Source organism: Ambystoma mexicanum, chromosome 2p (assembly GCF_040938575.1).
Source record: "Ambystoma mexicanum isolate Mex_15411 chromosome 2p, UKY_AmexF1_1, whole genome shotgun sequence".
NCBI classification, from domain to species: Eukaryota; Metazoa; Chordata; class Amphibia; order Caudata; family Ambystomatidae; genus Ambystoma; species Ambystoma mexicanum.
Window position 1 is genome coordinate 172449880 of NC_090923.1, and position 20730 is coordinate 172470609.

At 47.2% G+C, this 20730-nt stretch overlaps 1 protein-coding gene across 1 annotated transcript; it reads right to left on the minus strand.

Moving 5' to 3' along the window:
• Positions 1-6476: 6476 nt before the first annotated feature.
• Positions 6477-16334, minus strand: RHO (rhodopsin). Its single transcript, XM_069643446.1, has 5 exons — positions 15856-16334; positions 12806-12974; positions 11795-11960; positions 11463-11702; positions 6477-7097 (listed from the first exon to the last, which is right to left on the minus strand). The coding sequence occupies exons 1-5, from the start codon at positions 16214-16216 to the stop codon at positions 6969-6971; spliced, it is 1065 nt and encodes a 354-aa protein (XP_069499547.1). The 5' UTR covers positions 16217-16334; the 3' UTR covers positions 6477-6968.
• Between the last annotated feature and the right edge of the window lie 4396 nt (positions 16335-20730).

A 20730-nucleotide genomic window follows, 5' to 3' on the forward strand; every position in this document is an offset into this window, starting at 1 on the left:
GGCAAGTCGCCCCTCCCTTTTCACTGTATATTTAGCACTGGTCTGATGGTGGGTCGAGTATTGTGTAAGGTCAATTATTTAGATCTATTTGATCTTGCCAAATTATTCTTCCAGAAAAAGCTCTTGAACGAACCCAATTCATCAATACTTACTGCCCAAATTTCTCATTTAGCTCTGTGTATGTTAAGGGGTCATTTGGTTTTCTTCGACCTACCTGTAGACGATCATGTCCTAGAAATATATTTGTCGGATCTTTCATCTACTTGAGCAAAACCTTAAATTTTAATAATTAGATACATTTTGCATTTCCAGCTCACTAATGAGCAATAAAATAGGTACATAATAATATTATGTTTTAATTGATTGGTTGATAGGAGATGAAGGACCAGTTGAGTAGTAATGCTAATACATAGGGCAATGTTTGAGTAGCTCCATTACCCAATCAATTTCCTTCTTTGTAAGGCCTTCCACTCCTTCACCCACGCTTACATTTTTTCGTGTATCTTTTTTTCTTGTTGTCTTCCCACTACCCTTTTCTGCTCCTCCTCGCCTCCGCTTTAGTCAAACCCCCACCTTAACCTTCACCAGTGCTTTCCTTGTTCACCAACGGCATTTCCTTCTGCACCCACTCAAGCCCACCCAGGGATCACTCCTTACACTGCCGGTTGTATGTCGATTGGCTTGTCCCCTTTGTTTTCTCCTGCTTCTTTGATTGACAGCCATGAGGAGTAAAGGACAATATTTCCCTGTCTGCAAATCACGGATGCTTTTTTAGAAGCGGGGGTGTATCATTTGGTGGGATCACTATGTCCAGTTATTTTGAGCGTCGTCAAGCACATGAAGTAAAGAGATGTAAAAAAACAAAAAAAGAGGAGGACTGACAATAAATTGCCTGGCAATATGGTGCCCCTGTGGAAGAACCAGTATCCTAACACCTTAGCCCGACTGGCGTATGAGTGGGCACAGTCTAGCAGGACATGTCCGGGGTTCCCTATAGACCGGGACTCATTTGTAGATCATATTGCAATTGCATCTGTACATCCAGCATATCACAGATCATGTCATTGTGTGCACCATTAAATATGCAATGATCAGGGTCAACGTAGCCTATGGTGGAGCAGAGGTAGGCATGTTCTTCCAAAATAGGCCCTCTATTATCTTCCCTGGAGGTCAAGCCGCCTCCGACACTGCCACTTCTTTTCTTTACATTTCCCTTCGGTCCATAAAGCAACTTTTTTTTTAAAGTGGTAGAAAGACACAATACATTCTCAGATGAGTCCTTAGAATCTTGCACCAGTGGGACTGAAAAATGTAGGCTATTTTGGACCTTATGCCTCAATACCTGGCGGCAGCAAGGATCTGATGATTAGCCATTCAAAAACGCAGGCACTGCAACGAGTTGTAAGGATGTCTTTAGTGCCCATACACCGGCACATCTTGTGACCCCCCCATGCATGACCTCTAAGTGCTTCTGTAAGATTGTGGAGGCATTTATTAGTGTTACCCTTAGTGTAGAATTGCATGTTCTCCTTTCTGCGGCTTCTACCGGGTCCAGAGCTCTGCTGCATGAATCACTTCATTTAAAATCACCCTGATCAATGGTCATTTGATAGCACTTCCTATGAGGGTGTCAGCGGATTAAAGGACTTGGGACGTTCCTTCCACTATCCTTATGATTCTGGTGAATTGACAGCAATGATGGGCATGCTTAACATTAAACATAGTGATCTTTTCCAGGGGGGTAAGTCACTCTTGGACCAAATCGAATGTCCTTGGTGATATCATCTGAAAAACGTGACCATGATTGACCGATATGCGGTTACATTTGCTGAGCGAGTGCAGACCTCTCTGGATCCAAGCCTGACTCAAGCGTCCCCCTTGCAACCGCTCAGAGCGTTTGCGTCTTCTAATTGAACAGACATAGACAACGTACAGTTTGAAGCAGGAGATGTTTTTATGTCAAAATAGAATCTATACATTCTTGTACAGAAATTGTAAAAGTAGAGATGACTACACCGGCTTCTTCTCATACATCCTAAGAACGTTACAAATGTTCTTGAACATAACATCTTCCTCTTTGACGCCTATGTAGCATACTACACATACAGAAAATGAGAATACGTGCATAACAACAAGGGACTATTTGAAAAGCCGGACAGCGGGCTCCTCCGCTGTATTGCATTTATGCGCACGAGTATACCTGCGTTCAGTGGTTACAAAAAAATGTGTTAACATCAACCTCCCTGTTTAGTCTCATCTCTTAGAAACATATTTGTTGGATCTTGCAATTTTTGGAGGAAATCATCCAACTTTAACCTATACATGAATTTTACATTTCCATACTCAGATTGCGCAATAACGTAGGCGCGGCTACAGTCCTTTCCCACGTTTATTGATGACTGTCGACCGGCCAAGAATGATGTCAGTCAACAAGGGAACATTTGAATAACTAACTAACTACCTGACCAGCTATTATGAGCCTGAGAAGTAACGTAGCAATGGGTGTCCCCATCTTTGTTATTCAACTTTGCCTTGGGGGTAGCAATGTTGCAAATGTTTGTTTTTATTAAAAGCTAAAACCCTTTTTCCTTCGTGGGTCTATGGAAGACTGGATTCTGCAGTGGTGATCAGAAGAACTTTCTACTGCTGAAGGACAGAAAGCACTCTGTCAGACACTGCAAACAGAATGAGACCTTCACATGCATCGGAAACCATGTGCCAGACACATACCAACGGGAATGAGGCCTTCAATGGCCCCGCCCGTCAAGTGTATAGGAAACCATGTGCCAGACTCATACCAATGAGAATGATGCCTTACATTGCCCCGCCCATCATGTGTACAGGAAACCACGTGCCAGACTCATTCCAAGGGGAATGAGGCCTTCCATGGCCCCGCCCATCACATGCATAGAAACCATGTGCCAGACTCATACCAATGGGAATGTGGCCTTCCATGCCCCCGCCCATCACATGCATAGAAACCATGTGCCAGACTCATACCAATGGGAATGTGGCCTTCCATGCCCCCGCCCATCACATGCATAGAAACCATGTGCCAGACTCATACCAATGGGAATGTGGCCTTCCATGCCCCCGCCCATCACATGCATAGAAACCATGTGCCAGACTCATACCAATGGGAATGTGGCCTTCCATGCCCCCTTCCCATCACCTGCATAGGAAACCACATGCCAGACTCATACCAATGAGAATGAGGCCTTACATGGCCCCGCCCATAATGTGTACAGGAAACCATGTGCCAGACTCATACCAATGGGAATGAGGCCTTCCATGGCCCTGCCCATCACGTGTACAGGAAACCATGTGCAAGACTCATTCCAATGAGAATGTGGCCTTCCATGCCCTCGCCCATCACGTGCATAGGAAACCCCATGCCAGACTCATACCAATGAGAATGAGGCCTTACATGGCCCCGCCCATAATGTGTACAGGAAACCATGTGCCAGACTCATACCAATGGGAATGTGGCCTTCCATGCCCCCGCCCATCACATGCATAGAAACCATGTGCCAGACTCATACCAATGGGAATGTGGCCTTCCATGCCCCCTTCCCATCACCTGCATAGGAAACCACATGCCAGACTCATACCAATGAGAATGAGGCCTTACATGGCCCCGCCCATAATGTGTACAGGAAACCATGTGCCAGACTCATACCAATGGGAATGAGGCCTTCCATGGCCCTGCCCATCACGTGTACAGGAAACCATGTGCAAGACTCATTCCAATGAGAATGTGGCCTTCCATGCCCTCGCCCATCACGTGCATAGGAAACCCCATGCCAGACTCATACCAATGAGAATGAGGCCTTACATGGCCCCGCCCATAATGTGTACAGGAAACCATGTGCCAGACTCATACCAATGGGAATGAGGCCTTACATGGCCCTGCCCATCACATGCATAGAAACCATGTGCCAGACTCATACCAATGAGAATGAGGCCTTCCATGGCCCCGCCCATCACATGCATAGAAACCATGTGCCAGACTCATACCAATGGGAATGAGGCCTTCCATGACCCTGCCCATCACGTGTACAGGAAACCATGTGCCAGACTCATACCAATGGGAATGAGGCCTTCCATGGCCCCGCCCATCACATGCATAGAAACCATGTGCCAGACTCATACCAATGGGAATGAAGCCTTCCATGACCCTGCCCATCACGTGTACAGGAAACCATGTGCCAGACTCATACCAATGGGAATGAGGCCTTCCATGGCCCTGCCCATCACGTGTACAGGAAACCATGTGCCAGACTCATACCAATGGGAATGAGGCCTTCCATGGCCCCGCCCATCACATGCATAGAAACCATGTGCCAGACTCATACCAATGGGAATGAGGCCTTCCATGGCCCCGCCCATCACATGCATAGAAACCATGTGCCAGACTCATACCAATGGGAATGAGGCCTTCCATGCCCCCGCCCATCACATGCATAGAAACCATGTGCCAGACTCATACCAATGGGAATGTGGCCTTCCATGCCCCCGCCCATCACCTGCATAGGAAACCACATGCCAGACTCATACCAATGAGAATGAGGCCTTCCATGGCCCCGCCCATCACATGTACAGGAAACCACATGTTGGGTGCAGGACAATGACAATGAGACATTCGTTGGCCCTGCCCATCAAGTGCATAGGAAACCCTGTGCTAGGCTCATACCATTGGTCCCTGCCCGTCAGGTATAAAAGAAGCATATGTCATGGATAGACCAATCAGAATGTTGTGATAGTGATGAGACAATCATAAAGAGGCACTCTTTGCCCCGCCTATCAGCTGTCCCAGGAATACACGTATTGGGCACAGGCCAATCAAAAGAAGGCATTTGTTGGCCCAGCCCATCTGACGTACTGTTGCCTAGTTACTGCTGACTAGTCATTGCTGTTAATCTTAATCTCTTTTTACTGTTCTCAAACCAGCTTTAGGAGGCATGAAGCCTAGGAGTGCACTGGTGTTCCGGTGTTGAGAAACGGAAACACAAACAACAGAATGCAAAGAAAAACTAGAACAGTATGAACGAGTCACACCTCTGCTAGAGGTTAATCGGTTTTTGTAGAGATCTTTGCCAGCAGTTAATTGCCTGTCTGTGGCATGTCCCGCTTTGGGGATCCGAAAAACCAAAAGCAACCCTAGGGTTAGACTCTGCCCTTTTCTTACATTCAGGAAATCTCGTTTTTCCATCGGTGTGACCCAAAGAACTACCCTCAAAAGGGCAAATGATGACATTTCAGCGCAGTGGAAGGCTACTGGAATAAGCAGAAGAGTGGGTGCTACTAGGCTGCTTTTGGAAATATCAGCAACCAAGCCTTTACTAGCTCTGAAAAAACAAAGTTATAAAAAACAAAATAATTCAGCACGATTCAACTCTGCCACCTCGGCACGTAGCCCCATAACCCTCTGCCCAAAAATATGTCCCCATCCGGCTGCCTTGCTAGGGAGCTAATTGGCAGGGCAAACCCAAAATGTCCCCATCCCGCTGCCTTGCTAGGGAGATAATTGGCAGGGCAACCCCAAAAGGTTCCCATCCGGCTGCCTTGCTAGGGAGCTAATTGGCAGGTCAACCCCAAAATGTCGCCATCCGGCTTCCTTGCTAGGGTGCTAATTGGCAGGGCAACCCCAAAATGTCCCCATCCCACTGTCTTGCTAGGGAGCTAATTGGCAGGTCAACCAAAAAATGTCCCCATCCGGCTGCCTTTCTAGGGAGCTAATTGGCAGGTCAACCCCAAAATGTTCCCATCCAGCTGCCTTGCTAGGGAGCTAATTCCCAGGGCAAACCCAAAATGTTCCAGAGCAAGGCTGGAAACACCCCCACCTCCCACCAGATCCCAGCCTTGTCCATGGAATCCCTTCACAGCTGGCAATTACATTGAACTCACTCTTTGGACTTAAGCTTGTCAAATACAGAAACATGGGCCAGAAGTCTTTCCCAAAGGGATGCCGGAGCGGCTGAAATATCTCCTGGCAGATTTGCAGCGGTTGGCCTCCTAAGGGATGGCCTCTGGCTCCATTTATGCTATTTTAAGGTAGGTCAGGGCTCTAAACAGGTCCTCATCATGCCCTAGCTTGAGGTCTTGAGGGGCACTGGGCAAGAGGATTCCATTTTTAGCACAATGGAATCAGCATTCCCCATTGCTGCAGAAAACCCCATCACCAGCAACTTCCAATCTGATATGATATGCCATTTATAACGCGCCTATACACAAGTGTTTCTACCCTTGATACAACACTGAACATCTTCCCTTTTAAACCTGCAGTGGCAGTGCTGCCCGCTCTGCAGGTGGTGAAGGGAAGACTGGGAAGAAGCTCGCTCAGCTGAGAACCTTGGCTGGGAGCCTAACTCAATGAAGCCAATGAAGCAGGTCTTTTTAGGAACTGTCAAAGAGTGATGATTCAGAAAGAGTCTGCTTCTTGTCTTGCAGGGATGAATAAATATCGACATCTTGCATGCATTTGCAAATTGCTCTTTATTACAGGTTTAATGTGCACAGTTTCTATACCTTCTCTATCAGAACTTTGCAAAGCTGCATTTGATTGGGAACCGAAGAATATCATACAAAAGTGACTGTCATTACATTAAACCCCAAAGGGTTCCAAACCCAGTTTAGAAAGTAGAGCGGCGCTATGAATACACATCATTTTGTTAACTCTGACAACATAGCAGAAAAGTCTCTTTCTGGGATAAGAGCATGTGTTTTGAGACATATAAGTGTTTGCATAAATATTTCAAATATATACAGCCCTGTTCAACGGATCACCATATCATTAATGTTGAAAAAAAAAGTCCATCCTGTCGAGGGGGTGCGTGGCGGAAGATGATGGTGGCTTGGGGTTGATGACGTGGATTCATTCACTCTGGGGGGGTGTTGGGGCAGGTCTGGGTGGGAGTCATACAACCTTGGTGACAGCGCCATCTTTGGCGTCAAGCAGCCTCAGGACTTTACGCAGGAGAAACCTGGCTGGAAGATACGGAGGAAGCCTCTGTCTTGGAGGTAGCAGCAGAGGTAGTCTCGTCGTCGCCAAAGGGATTCTTGCCACAGCAGATAGTGGTGATCATGCAGTTTCGGAACTGGAAGGAGAGAAAAGAAACACAGTCAGGGCGCTTGTCGCCGCTGTTGTCGTAGCAAATGCGCGCTGGCTTATGACCACATCCTGTGAAATTGACCAGTTGAGTTGAGTTCATACGAGGTCACTTATCTCACTGCCGGCAGTTGACTAGTTCATTTGAGACCGTAAGAAGAGGATATTGAACACCTCTTCTGAGATAAAACCTCCAAACATTATATGAAAGGACTTAGCTATTTCTTGCCCTATGCCTGGACCCAGAGATGATCATTTCTCTTCCCACTGGTTTCATGAATTTGAAAGATCTGTCAGACAACTACGAGTAGCAGTGGGGGCGGTCACAAGACACAGTAATTCCAACCCCTCTTTCAATTCGTTTCTATATGTTCTTATCACTGATTTAGATCAATGGGTAAAGCAGAATAGGCTCAAACCAAACCCTGGATGGGGTCCTCTGGGCAGGCCCTCAGATCATCTGTCAACCCTCAGATCACTAGTAAATGATGTCAGCTAATCGGTACAGGTCCTCCGGACATGAGTACAAGCCAGCAAATCTTCTAGTAGGCCCTGGATCATTAGGAGAGGTCCATGGATCATCAGGCAAGGTCTCAGCTCACCAGACAGGCCCTTGTATCCTTAGCAAAGGATGTCATATCATTACAATTAGACCTCCGGTCGTTAGGAAAAAGCTGCAGCTATCTGAGTGTAACCGAGAGGAGGAGTGTGCAAAGTAGGCAGTGGGCAGCCAGGCACAGATGTTCTACTGTCTGGGGTCAATGCAAAGGGTGGCGCTAGTGCCTGGGGGTGCAGACGGGACTCTGCCTCCTTCTGGGGGCTGTGAGGGTTGGTTCGGGAGGCAAAGTGGGAGGAGGGAATCAGCCGGCTCGCAGGACAGGAAGTGGAAGACCACTACTGGGCAAGCCTAGCAGGTGAGTGGAACACATCAGAAGATAGGGTGTAGGGGGCGGCCGTAGAACAGAGCAGCTGGGGGGGGGGGAGTGGAGGCAGTCACAGAGCAACTGGGGGGAAGTGGAGGCAGTCACAGAGCAGCTGGGGGAAGTGGAAGCAGTCACAGAGCAGCTGGGGGGAAGTGGAGGCAGTCACAGCGCAGCTGGGGGGAAGTGGAGGCAGTCACAGAGCAGCTGGGGGGAGGTGGAGGCAGTCACAGAGCAGCTGGGGGGAAGTGGAGGCAGTCACAGAGCAGCTGGGGGGAAGTGGAGGCAGTCACAGAGCAGATGGGGGAAGTGGAGGCAGTCACAGAGCAGCTGGGGGAAGTGGAGGCAGTCACAGAGCAGCTGGGGGAAGTGGAGGCAGTCACAGAGCAGCTCGGGGGATGTGGACGCAGTCACAGAGCAGCTGGGGGAAGTGGAGGCAGTCACAGAGCAGCTGGGGGGAAGTGGAGGCAGTCACAGCGCAGCTGGGGGGAAGTGGAGGCAGTCACAGAGCAGCTGGGGGAGGTGGAGGCAGTCACAGAGCAGCTGGGGGGAAGTGGAGGCAGTCACAGAGCAGCTCGGGGGAAGTGGAGGCAGTCACAGAGCAGCTGGGGGAAGTGGAAGCAGTCACAGAGCAGCTGGGGGGAAGTGGAGGCAGTCACAGCGCAGCTGGGGGGAAGTGGAGGCAGTCACAGAGCAGCTGGGGGAGGTGGAGGCAGTCACAGAGCAGCTGGTGGAAGTGGAGGCAGTCACAGAGCAGCTGGGGGGAAGTGGAGGCAGTCACAGAGCAGATGGGGGAAGTGGAGGCAGTCACAGAGCAGCTGGGGGAAGTGGAGGCAGTCACAGAGCAGCTGGGGGAAGTGGAGGCAGTCACAGAGCAGCTGGGGGGAAGTGGAGGCAGTCACAGAGCAGCTGGGGGAAGTGGAGGCAGTCACAGAGCTGCTGGGGGGAAGTGGAGGCAGTCACAGAGCAGCTGGGGGAAGTGGAGGCAGTCACAGAGCAGCTGGGGGGAAGTGGAGGCAGTCACAGAGCAGCTGGGGGGAAGTGGAGTCAGTTCCAGAGCAGCTGGGGGAAGTGGACGCAGTCACAGAGCAGCTCGGGGAAGTGGAGGCAGTCACAGAGCAGCTGGGGGGAGGTGGAGGCAGTCACAGAGCAGCTGGGGGGAAGTGGAGGCAGTCACAGAGCAGCTGTGGGAAGTGGAGGCAGTCACAGAGCAGCTGGGGGGAGTGGAGGCAGTCACAGAGCAGCTGGGGGAAAGTGGACGCAGTCACAGAGCAGCTGGGGGGAAGTGGAGGCAGTCACAGAGCAGCTGGGGGGAAGTGGAGGCAGTCACAGAGCAGCTGGGGGGAAGTGGAAGCAGTCACAGAGCAGCTGGGGGGAAGTGGAAGCAGTCACAGAGCAGCTGGGGGGAAGTGGAAGCAGTCACAGAGCAGCTGGGGGAAGTGGAGGCAGTCACAGAGCTGCTGGGTGGAAGTTGAGGCAGTCACAACTCAGCTGGGTGGAAGTGGAGGCAGTCACAGAGCAGCTGGGGGGAAGTGGAAGCAGTCACAGAGCTGCTGGGTGGAAGTTGAGGCAGTCACAACTCAGCTGGTTGGAAGTGGAGGCAGTCACAGAGCAGCTGGGGGGAAGTGGACGCAGTCACAGAGCAGCTGGGGGGGAAGTGGAGGCAGTCACAGAGCAGCTGGGGGGGAGTGGAGGCAGTCACAGAGCAACTGGGGGGAAGTGAAGGCAGTCACAGAGAAGCTGGGGGGAGCGGAGGCAGTCACAGAGCTGCTGGGAGGGAAGTGGAGGCAGTCACAGAGCAGCTGGGGGGGAAGTGGAGGCAGTCACAGAGCAGCTGGGGGGAAGTGGAGGCAGTCACAGAGCAGCTGGGGGGAAGTGGAAGCAGTCACAGAGCTGCTGGGTGGAAGTTGAGGCAGTCACAACTCAGCTGGGTGGAAGTGGAGGCAGTCACAGAGCAGCTGGGGGGAGGTGGAGGCAGTCACAGAGCAGCTGGGGGACGTGGAGGCAGTCACAGAGCAGCTGGGGGGAAGTGGACGCAGTCACGGAGCAGCTGGGGGGGAAGTGGAGGCAGTCACAGAGCAGCTGGGGGGGAGTGGAGGCAGTCACAGAGCAACTGGGGGAAGTGAAGGCAGTCACAGAGCAGCTGGGGGGAGCGGAGGCAGTCACAGAGCTGCTGGGAGGGAAGTGGAGGCTGTCACAGAGCAGCTGGGGGGGAAGTGGAGGCAGTCACAGAGCAGCTGGGGGGGGAAGTGGAGGCAGTCACAGAGCAGCGGGGGGGGAGTGGAGGCAGTCACAGAGCAACTGGGGTAAAGTGAAGGCAGTCACAGAGCAGCTGGGGGGAAGTGGAGGCAGTCACAGAGCAGCTGGGGGAAGTGGAGGCAGTCACAGAGCAGCTGGGGGGGAGTGGAGGCAGTCACAGAGCAGCTGGGGGAAGTGGAGGCAGTCACAGAGCAACTGGGGGAAGTGGAGGCAGTCACAGAGCAACTGGGGGGAAGTGGAGGCAGTCACAGAGCATCTGGGGGAAGTGGAAGCAGTCACAGCGCAGCTGGGGGGAAGTGGAGGCAGTCACAGCGCAGCTGGGGGGAAGTGGAGGCAGTCACAGAGCAGCTGGGGGAAGTGGAGGCAGTCACAGAGCAGCTGGGGGAAGTGGAGGCAGTCACAGAGCAGCTGGGGGGGGAGTGGAGGCAGTCACAGGGCAGCTGGGGGGGAAGTGGAGGCAGTCACAGAGCAGCTGGAGGGGAGTGGAGGCATTCACAGAGCAGCTGGGGGAAGTGGAGGCAGTCACAGCGCAGCTGGGGGGAAGTGGAGACAGTCACAGAGCAGCTGGAGGGAAGTGGAAGCAGTCACAGAGCAGCTGGGGGGAAGTGGAGGCAGTCAGACATTCTCTGCCTCAGGTCTCAGGGCATCACACTTTACGAGCATCTACATTTACTGGCCTTACAGTAGGAATCCCCACTCTCTCTGCCCGTCTGCATGTTGGCTGGCTTTTCATAATTTCAGAGTTTGCAAACAAGCATGGCAATACATAATAGACTCTTGCACCTGTGCCATAGTCTTATGCACCAGGTAAGCAGAAGACGCCCAAACTATTAAAGGTAATAAAATCAGAGGTTTCATAGTCATCAGGGAATCCTGGGCCACTGGAAAAAACAAATATCAACCTACAGACCTGTGAACCTCTGTATGGGGTGTATCATTACACAAGTGTCTCAAGGCGCGACGAGGCAAGAAAGGGAGGACAGAGACAATGATCTTACTAGGCCAAGTGACATTGACCTAATGCTGACATGGGACAGGGTAGGGCCAGAGTATCACCAATGGGAGGACCGAATGACGGTTAAAGGCTTGGTGTGTCCACAGAGTCACTAAAGAAGTGTGCCATGCAAACTGCAAAAAAAAACATTAAGTAAGAAAGCGGCTGTCTTGTTCCGTACCTGTTTGTTCAATACGATGTAGATCACTGGATTGTAGATGGCAGAACTCTTGGCAAAGAAAGCAGGGACTGTCATGAAGATTGGCCCAAAGTCTGTTCCCTGGTTGCTGAAGATGTAGAAAGCCACGCTGGCATAGGGGACCCAACAGATCAGGAAAGCCACCACCATAATGATGACCATGCGGGTGACCTCTTTCTCAGCCTTCTGGGTGGTGGCAGACTCCTGTTGCTGAGCTGCAGCCTGGGTGTGGAAGATGCAAGAACATGTTAGTAAGGCAAGCGGTGGTGGACTAGGTGCACTACAATCGCTACAGAGATAGCCTAAGTGCCCACCTCCTTGACAGTGCAGACAAGGCGCCCGTAGCAGAAGAAAATGATCATCAGAGGGATGGTGAAGTGGACAAGGAACATGTAGATGACAAAGGACTCATTGTTGACCTCAGGCTTCAGGGTGTAGTAGTCCACCCCGCATGAGCACTGCATGCCTTCTGGGATGTATCTGCAGATGGAGAGATGGTGCATTTGAAAATTAGAATTCAGGAGAACTCCCAAAAAAGGAACATCTCTGCTGGCATATCCTCTAACTGCTCAGATTCAGCCTTTGGAGCAATGATTCATAACCAGGAAGTTGTCAAGTGTGCTAGGAATGTTGGTATAAAGAGATAAGCATAAGAACTACTTGAGCAGCCATCTTACCCACTAGAAATTCCTTTTGGTGGCCTTGCAATCATTGGTTTCGACCTCATTTGAATAATTAAGAAGAGGATTATGCATATACAAATACCCCTTACACAAAAGGGAAAGGTTCAGCACGAGCTCCCTATACATGGGAACACAAGCAACCCAAGAGATCCTAGGACTTACAGGAGCTCATCAGTGAATTGCAGCCTGAGTGCCTATGTATAGCCAGCTCTGGTAACATCTGGGTGCACCCATTCCGCTTAGAGCCAGGCATTTACAGCAATGTATCTTGAGTTGCTTGTGTTTGCATGCGGACGGAACAGTTTGGCTGTTTTGCAAAGTAGCTGGGGAAGTTCTAGCATCAGGCTATGGAATCATCAGCGATATAATAATATAATTAAGAAGAAAGGATAGGAGTTTCACATTTAGTTTGGAAGTTGAGCTAGGGCGGTCGCTATAGGGCTGATGGAAGTTGTATTGCAAAACATCTAGAGAGTCAAACGTTGCAGCCCCCTAGACTAGGAAAGCTAGAGGGTGTAATAGTTCGAATACAGCACGCATGGAGTACCACATGTTCCCACAAATATCAGCCAATCACGGTCAAGCCATGGAGGCAAGGGCCTGGACCACCGTTGAGACATCCTGCCCAAGATTGGCTCCTACCTGGACCATCCAAAGAGGGGAGGAGCAGCGCAGGCCAAAGCCATTATCCAGGTCATCATGACACCCATGATGGCATGGTTCTCGCCGAATCTGAAGTTGCTCATGGGTTTGCAGACAACCACATATCTTTCAATGGCCAGGACCACCAGGGACCAAAGCGCAATTTCACCTGGCAGGGAAACAAGAGAAAATGTGAATCAAAACAAGAGCAATCAGGAAAGCCAACTTAAAGGCGACAGACAAAAGGCTTGTTCTCACTGACCCTTGATCACGTGGTCCGCGATGTGAATAAAAACAGTATTGTGAATGTTAACAATCAACGAACCCACAGTTGACATCTACCAATTCTCATGTGTCCCTACCAGGAAGATGTGGAGGAGGGTATAAGATAGTTGACCCGGGCTGGGTCTGGCAACATATTCTAACGGACAAGTCTTTTCAATGGTCTTTGGCCGCCATACGTTTTATGAAATAGGTTTTAGTCCTTAAATAAGAATATCATGTAGTGAGTCCTGTTTTAGATGTGTGAAATTGGTACTTTAGAAGAGGTCTTTCAGCATGTTTTAGCGTAAAAAATAAATAAATAAATAATTTAATGAATTATCATCATATATGCATATGTGGGTTTACTATTGGGCCTGTATGGAGAAGGAAGATTTCATAAAGGGTCCTCAGTGGGTACCAGTTTGATGCCGAAACCCGTTTTTCCTTTCCCTGTTTTATCCTTTTTTTGTAATAGGGTCTTGTGTTTGTTTCTGTTTCATTGTCAAAGCGTTAAAGGTTTTCATGAGTTTTACCGTAAATTTCATTTCTATGTGAGATTTTGTGTATATGTGAAAAGTTCCTTGTGAACTATAACACAGTAAAGATTAAATAAATATGTCTTTATCTTTACTGCATGTGCCTCTGGATTTTAATTTTTTTGCTTTTTTATTAGGGGTAAAATGCTGAAGTCATAACAAGGAGACAAATCAATTAAGACATCCCAGAAAGGAAAAAGTGAGTGTCAGCAGGGATAATCATTGGAAACACAGGCATTCAACTTGACAGTGATCCGCACCGCATGAGAGGGGGTTTGCAAGCATTCTGGCTATCTTCCCCAAATCCTAATTTGCCATTTTAGACCAAATCGAACTATGCTGAGCTATTAAACCTACAGTGTGGCAGAGTAGAAGACCGCCCGAGGTGGACTAAAGGACCATTGGAAAAGGTACAGGACGATGTCTCTGAAAGGCCAGTAGGTCTGGGTAGATCCATCACATGAGGGGAAAAGGGTGAGATGATGATGATACATAGTCATTGCCATGTCCCTCAAAGCTCAACAGAGACTTGGTTCTGCCCCAGCCGGTTCTTCAAGTCGAACTGTCAGAAAAGTGCACAGCTTCTGGTTCTGGAGAACTCAGATCTTGCAGTTTGGGTAATTTCTCAGACCCTGAATGGATGAGTACATTTTAAGAACTGGAAGCCCCGGGTCCCCTTGTAGTAAGTTGCCAAGTCAGGGATAAACTTAGCGGCATGCTCTGACCACTTCAGTGCTGTAATGTAAGAAATTAAAATTCACAAGGTGTTACTTTGGTTTAAATGCCTCAGAAATGTATTTTCTAAGAGCCTTTTCTCAGCACAGAATGGCAGAGGAACTTAGCTGATGGACACTACCGGCTTACATGGCCAGGTACACTATTTCTATTAAAGTGGATGTCAAGCGCTTTTCTCGTGTTTTTTAGCATCGTCATTTGTTAGACTGCACACGTTATATTTTAGCATTTCCTAAGTTATTTTTTTCTTCTTATATTGGCCCTTCTTTTTTTCTTTTGCTTTGAATGTTTTGGTTTTGGCTGTTTAATGTATCCATGCACACTTTTGCTTTGATATTTAGCATGGTTATCTGTGTTACAATATTGGTAATAAAACACAGGTTTTGTGTTCCCCTTGGCTGCATTGCCTTTTTCCTCCACTCCTGGCTAGCGTTGTCAGTGCCTGCATGTGATGTCACTCCAGCGTTGTGACATCACTGAAATTAACTCCCACACCGAAACTGACCACATACAAGGCCAGCTTATAACTTTGCGGTCTGCCAAAGTATTTTAGAATGAAACATTTCATTAAAAGGAATACAATCGCCTAGTTATTGTACCGGAGAAATTGACATTCTGGCGTACTGATGCCCGTTATGCTTTTTGCAGATTCCTCCCTCAAAATGACAGCCTCAAGAACAGGGATGCGAACTTTAAACAACAGCTATTTTGCTGTCAGGAGTACTCCATAATATACTGTGCACAACAAGCCACACATACATATTTAGCTGCAAGCCAGGTCCCTGTGTTGACCCAGGAGATACGTACAAAAACAATGGTCCACTTTTGCAGAAGTAGGACTCCACAACATTGAATGAAATAAAATTCCCAAGCAGACATCCAACCGAGTTCTCAAGACGACCCATGTTTACTGAGTGCAGTTAACCCAATATTGGTGTTTTTTTCTTTCTGTTCTGATGCTTGTAATTGTCACTTCCAATTATGAATACCGAACTACAAGTACCTACATGCAAATTAAAAATTGGCTGAGTATTTCATGGCCAAAATGGTCCATCTTCAGAACAGGGGCTAGCCACACACCAATCCTTTTTTTTTTAAACTCACCCCATCTGTTTAGTGTGTCTGCAAAATAGCATAGAACTCGTTAAGCGTAATTGACCCTAAAGAACAGCCCCTACCGTAAAAATCAATGCAATGCAAAACAGTACAATAAAATACAGATGCCATACTGCTTATATATAGGACATACATTCTGGGCTGCATACACTTTCTCAAGAGTTATAATTTCTAAGAATGTTTTAGGTACAGCTTTAAAAACAATCCGAATACAAGATATCCTTATAACAACGAACATGATGGCAACATCCTCAAACTCCATCAATTCCGCAGGGTCAGTTGTGCGCGGGTGTTCGTGCAGCGTTCCCTAGAGTACTCCTGGAAGGGCTGGTGAAGGCCTCCTAACCTTGAACCAAATTCCATTTCAACAACGATGTCCAAACCACCACTGCCACTTACCACCCATAGTAGCGAAGAAGCCCTCAATGTAGCAGCCCGTCTGCCCGAAGACGAAGTACCCGTGCATCGAAGAGTACATGGTCACGGGGAAGCCACCAAAGACCATGAAGTGGTTGGCGAATGCCAGGTTCAGAAGGATATAGTTCAGGGGGGTTCGGAGTTTCTTGTGCTGGATCGTGACATACAGGGTCAGGAAGTTGACGGGGAAACCCAGCAGGATCAGTAAGAACATGTAGGCCGCTAGTACGGAGTACTGCCATGGCTCCGCCAGATAGTACTGGGGGTATTCAAAGGGGCTCCGCACCACTCCAGACTTGTTGGAGAAGGGGACATAGAAATTTGGACCCTCTGTTCCGTTCATGGCTGCGGCGGCCTGAAAATGTGTTGCCCCTAAAAATGTCCCCCCACTGGTCCTTCCCCTGTCCTGGCCGCAAGCCTTCTCCTTGACCCGTGCGCAAGCTGGCTACGACGGTGGAGCAGCCCCTACCGTCTTTATAGCATGACACCTTGAGTAAGCTTTCCAGGCCGGTGTCAGCACACAAAGATTTAGGGCACAATTAATCACAGTAATCCAGGCTAAGTTTGCAAGTGTTAATTGGCTTCGGTTGAAGGTATTAAGGCTACACCTGTTTCCGAGCTGTAAAAGTGAACACCGGGACATACTAAACATACTAGTGCCGAATATGCAAAATATATACACAAAATAATCAACACAATAACACAACATGTTTGCCTTCTGTTATCGTGCTCATGTAGGGAGAGTGACCTTTCAACAGCTTATCACCTTAAAATGGGGCAGAAGTAGACAGCACACTGTACAGTAGTATTGTTTACTGTTTGCGATGCACATTTTGACAATATTAGTTGCAGGGAGATACATGGGCTAATGTGCCCGCACCATACATTATGATTATATTGCAAGCCAACCAGGAGTTGTGTTCCCAAATAGAGGAACGAGGCCAAAAGCTGAGTTCCTTTATAAGGTTACGCAACCCCAAGATGACTATCAATATCTTTTTTATATATGGTAGAGCATATTGTATTCCTTACAATACATGGCCTCACACTGTCATTCCCTTTAACCCTTTAGGTGCTAAGGGCGAGTATGCTCGTTCTTTTTATTACCTCGTTTTTTGCTTTATATCATGTAAGCTATATTCCATTTGCTGATCCATATGATAAATATAGAATCTGTATGGATTTTATTTTTTGATAGCAAAAATGCAGCTCCCAATGTGTTGCAGAAAATATAGTTCAAACAGTTTAATAAAATGTATTGGAAACACTTTCATGTTGTGCTTTAAAATAAGTAATAACATGCAGATTCCTGTTCACATCAGTTAGCCAACAAAACATAAAATCATTAAAATGTTAAAGATTTTATTTTCTGAATATTATATCTTTAAAAATAGATCTATACATTGTACTTTGAATACATTAGGCCCGATTCATGGAATGTGTTGCACTGCTGAAAAGGGACTTTGCACTGCCGACAGGGTTTGTGTAGGCAGTGCAAAGTCACTTTTCAGCAGTGCAAAGTCACTTTGAACCGTGCAAAACATTCCATGATTCGGTCCCATTGTGTTTTGGAAATGGACATCCCAGTAGCCATTTTTCGATTGCACCCTTATCAATACATGCTTTCGGTAATAACCTCAAATATCGTGGGTCCCCGCCATGCCCTTTCCTCCCTGAAGCTCAATGTGCACTGTCCTGATTGTACCATACTTTGGACACAACTATTGGACCTATCGCACTACAGAAGCATTCCAACACTCATGGGAGCCATGTTGCCATGCCAATCGGGTGTCATAAATATGTCCATTTGTATGTCCATAGCGTTAAGCAGTTGTTTGACAGACTATCTAGTCTATCTATCAGACTATCTAGTCTGCAATTTGGTCGATTACGTTTGCATGTGGTGCGTTTATGGAGGTAGCGGAGTAGGGAGGTGTGGAATGGAGGGGTTGCAAAGAGCTTGCAGTATGGAGGGAAAGCATGCAGATCACCAACAACAAAATAAAATATTGATTTTAGGTCGTCAAAATGAGTCGAACAAATTGCAGATTATCAAAAGTCGGTCAAACAATGTAGAATCGTCAATATGTAAACTGGTGCTCAGAGTCACGAAGGGCAAAGACGAGACAATGCAATGCACACCCAAAATATGTGACAAGAGGGCAGCTGTATAAGGAACCCTCTCACCAGGAAACCTCAGGTATGTTTTTGCGCTGAATTAAAGATCTGGAAAGTTGTTGGGGAATCTCCGGCGGCGACAGCTATACGTTTTGGGAAACCTTTGAAAGTCGTATACTACTCTCCATGTTAACTTGACATAGTGTTTTGTTGTGTGTTTGTGTACATTTTTGTTTGCACATATATGTGCACATGTCGGGGTGTGTGTGCATGTATATGTGTGTATATATGGGTATGAGGGTGTATTCTTGAATTTGTGTACGTGTTTATGTGCGAATTTGTACATGCATGAGACATAGAGTGTGTGTTTATGTGTGGGTGTATGTGTGTGTGTATACATGGGTATGAGTGTTTTCGCATGCATTTGTATTTCTGTACACATGTGTATGTGCATGAGAGATAGAGAGAGTGTGAACCCATATACCTAGAGATAGATGGGGTTGCAAAATGTACTTAAACATCAATAATCAAACTGACTCAGGAAGTTGGCAAAACTTGGTCTGTTTTATTTGCATTTATCTAAAACAGAGAGTTACAACAGACATCAACGGACAATTGCTCGATTTCTCTCAGCGCATATTATAAAAACCACATCTCTTATAGTCATAACTCATCATTAGTGACGTCACACTACGTGGCAAACTACAAAAACCTACTTGGGGATGTGATAGGCCTACAGAGAACATCTAGGTATACGTTCCATTCTGACAGGGGAAGTGATTGTGTCTCTACTGTCAGATGGGCAGCTAAGCCCATCAGCCAAGGGCAAATCATCTCCCGTGTCACACTAATACTTGAAACTTTATTGGTTACACAAACTATAGGGCTCTTTGATACGTGCCCTCTACCACTGGTTTCGCACCCTTCTACCCTTCTGGAATATTCCACATGCTAGCAGCACGCAGGCTACCATACCAGAGGCAGGGAGGGTCGGCGTGATCATGTCTCCCTCCCAATTAACCCAACATCTATCATCACTCTTGCAGTCTGCCAGTCAATTAAGGCTGTTGAACTTGGCCTTGCAGAAGCTCTCTGTGCCTGGGAATAAAAGGGAGTATCTTCTTAGTTTCAGTGTAACTCGACCCAATGTCTATTTTGATCTGAGCATGTGACTGGAGATAGCGTTTTCAAGCCTCTTGCAGCATTGAATTGTATTAAATGATGAACGTTTGACGCCTTCATTGTTTTCCATTCCACCTCAAACAGAAGTTTGTTTCTTTCTCACATTCATGTTACTATTGGATGGACAACCAGGTTCACGGTGGCCTCGACTTCTTGGTGCTGCCAAGCCTTTCTTGAATTTCTCCACCGCCATCAGCAATTTTCAAACTGCGCCACACTGAAAACCCTTTCCAAACATGGGGTTGCAGGCCCTGCTAAAATGCATCGTGGAATATCCAGGTTATACACATTCCTATGTATATACATTGGCGCATCGCCGCTAACTATTCACTACGTAGCCAGCCTCAAGATCACTTTTTCTACTTGCGTAACTGCTAATATACTGGAGGGTAAATACCTACTCTGTCAAGGACTGGGATATAGAAATAAATATATACATGAAGGGGGTTTGTCCTGGCAGGCAAAAAGCCACACAGCTCAATCTCTATTCATATTATTTCAAGGTTGACTCCATAGTGAAAAAGACCAGAAATGATGTGGACAACCCACAGGGAGTGTATATATTTCAGAACTAGTGGGGTGTCCTAACAGAAGGTCCTTATTGAATAAATTAGGGAGCTTCTAACTATGTGTTTATCACTCACACATGTCTCTATGTCTTTATATAACTCCCTTGAAATCTAAGGTTTCACATACACTTAACTAAATTAAGTTATGTCAAAAAAGATAACTTGTTTTATTCTTAATAAATGAGGCTTGTAAAATTCGGATACCAAATTATCCGTACATATAGTGCAAACATTGAAAAAAGTGCCAAAAACCTATTATGTGCAGTCTAAAACCTAAATGAAATGAAGAATCTTACAAATAATTCACATGCACAGATCCTGCAAGTATTTCCATACAACCAAAATCAAGTTGACAAAGATTTGATGTGTCCCAACAGTTTTGAACAATTCTTCAAAATAAATGAATCAAACTCATGCCAATTAATGTCGCAAGATACAAAAACAGGCCTAAATCTGTCACCACTTTAATAATGGCTGAGTAGTGTTTTTAAATTGCAACTACATTCCAGTTTCAATTCTGCTGAATCTTTCCAGTAAAGGGTTCAACCGTTGTTGTCCCAATCAGTTCACAAAGAAGAGTCCAAGGACAGCTGAACTCGCAATCTTGGTTCAGCTGAATCTTTTCCATGCGTTGGACCAGTTATTTTGCAATAGGTTCAAAGATGAAATCCATAAATACCTAGACTAGGGGTCTACGTATCGCACCGGGAAAAATCCTGATCAGTGCTGCAAACGTACAAGACTTGATCAGAGGGTACGAATGGTCTACGTTTCGGCGGATAGAAATATTTCCCACCTTCCTCAGGAACAGTAGTGGATGTGACCCCTGAGGTAAAAAGGAAAAATAAACGTATGTGGTACACAGACAGATTTAAGTAGCACCTGGTGTTTTAAAGAAGGCCATAGTGACTGGTGGGGCATGCATAGGTATGTTAAATCAAAGTGTCAACCCTACCTCTAAAGGCAATAGATCACTACGGTCAAACAT

What these genes read in the sequence shown, in the direction of transcription:
- RHO (XM_069643446.1), bottom strand. Translation starts at nt 16,216, where the DNA reads ATGAACGGAACAGAGGGTCCAAATTTCTATGTCCCCTTCTCCAACAAG. An exon ending in CCCCTCTTTGGATGGTCCAG is followed by an intron (nt 11,961 to 12,805) that starts GTAGGAGCCAAT and finishes CTCCATCTGCAG; the next exon opens with ATACATCCCAGAAGGCATGC. An exon ending in ACATCGTATTGAACAAACAG is followed by an intron (nt 7,098 to 11,462) that starts GTACGGAACAAG and finishes CTCTCCTTCCAG; the next exon opens with TTCCGAAACTGCATGATCAC.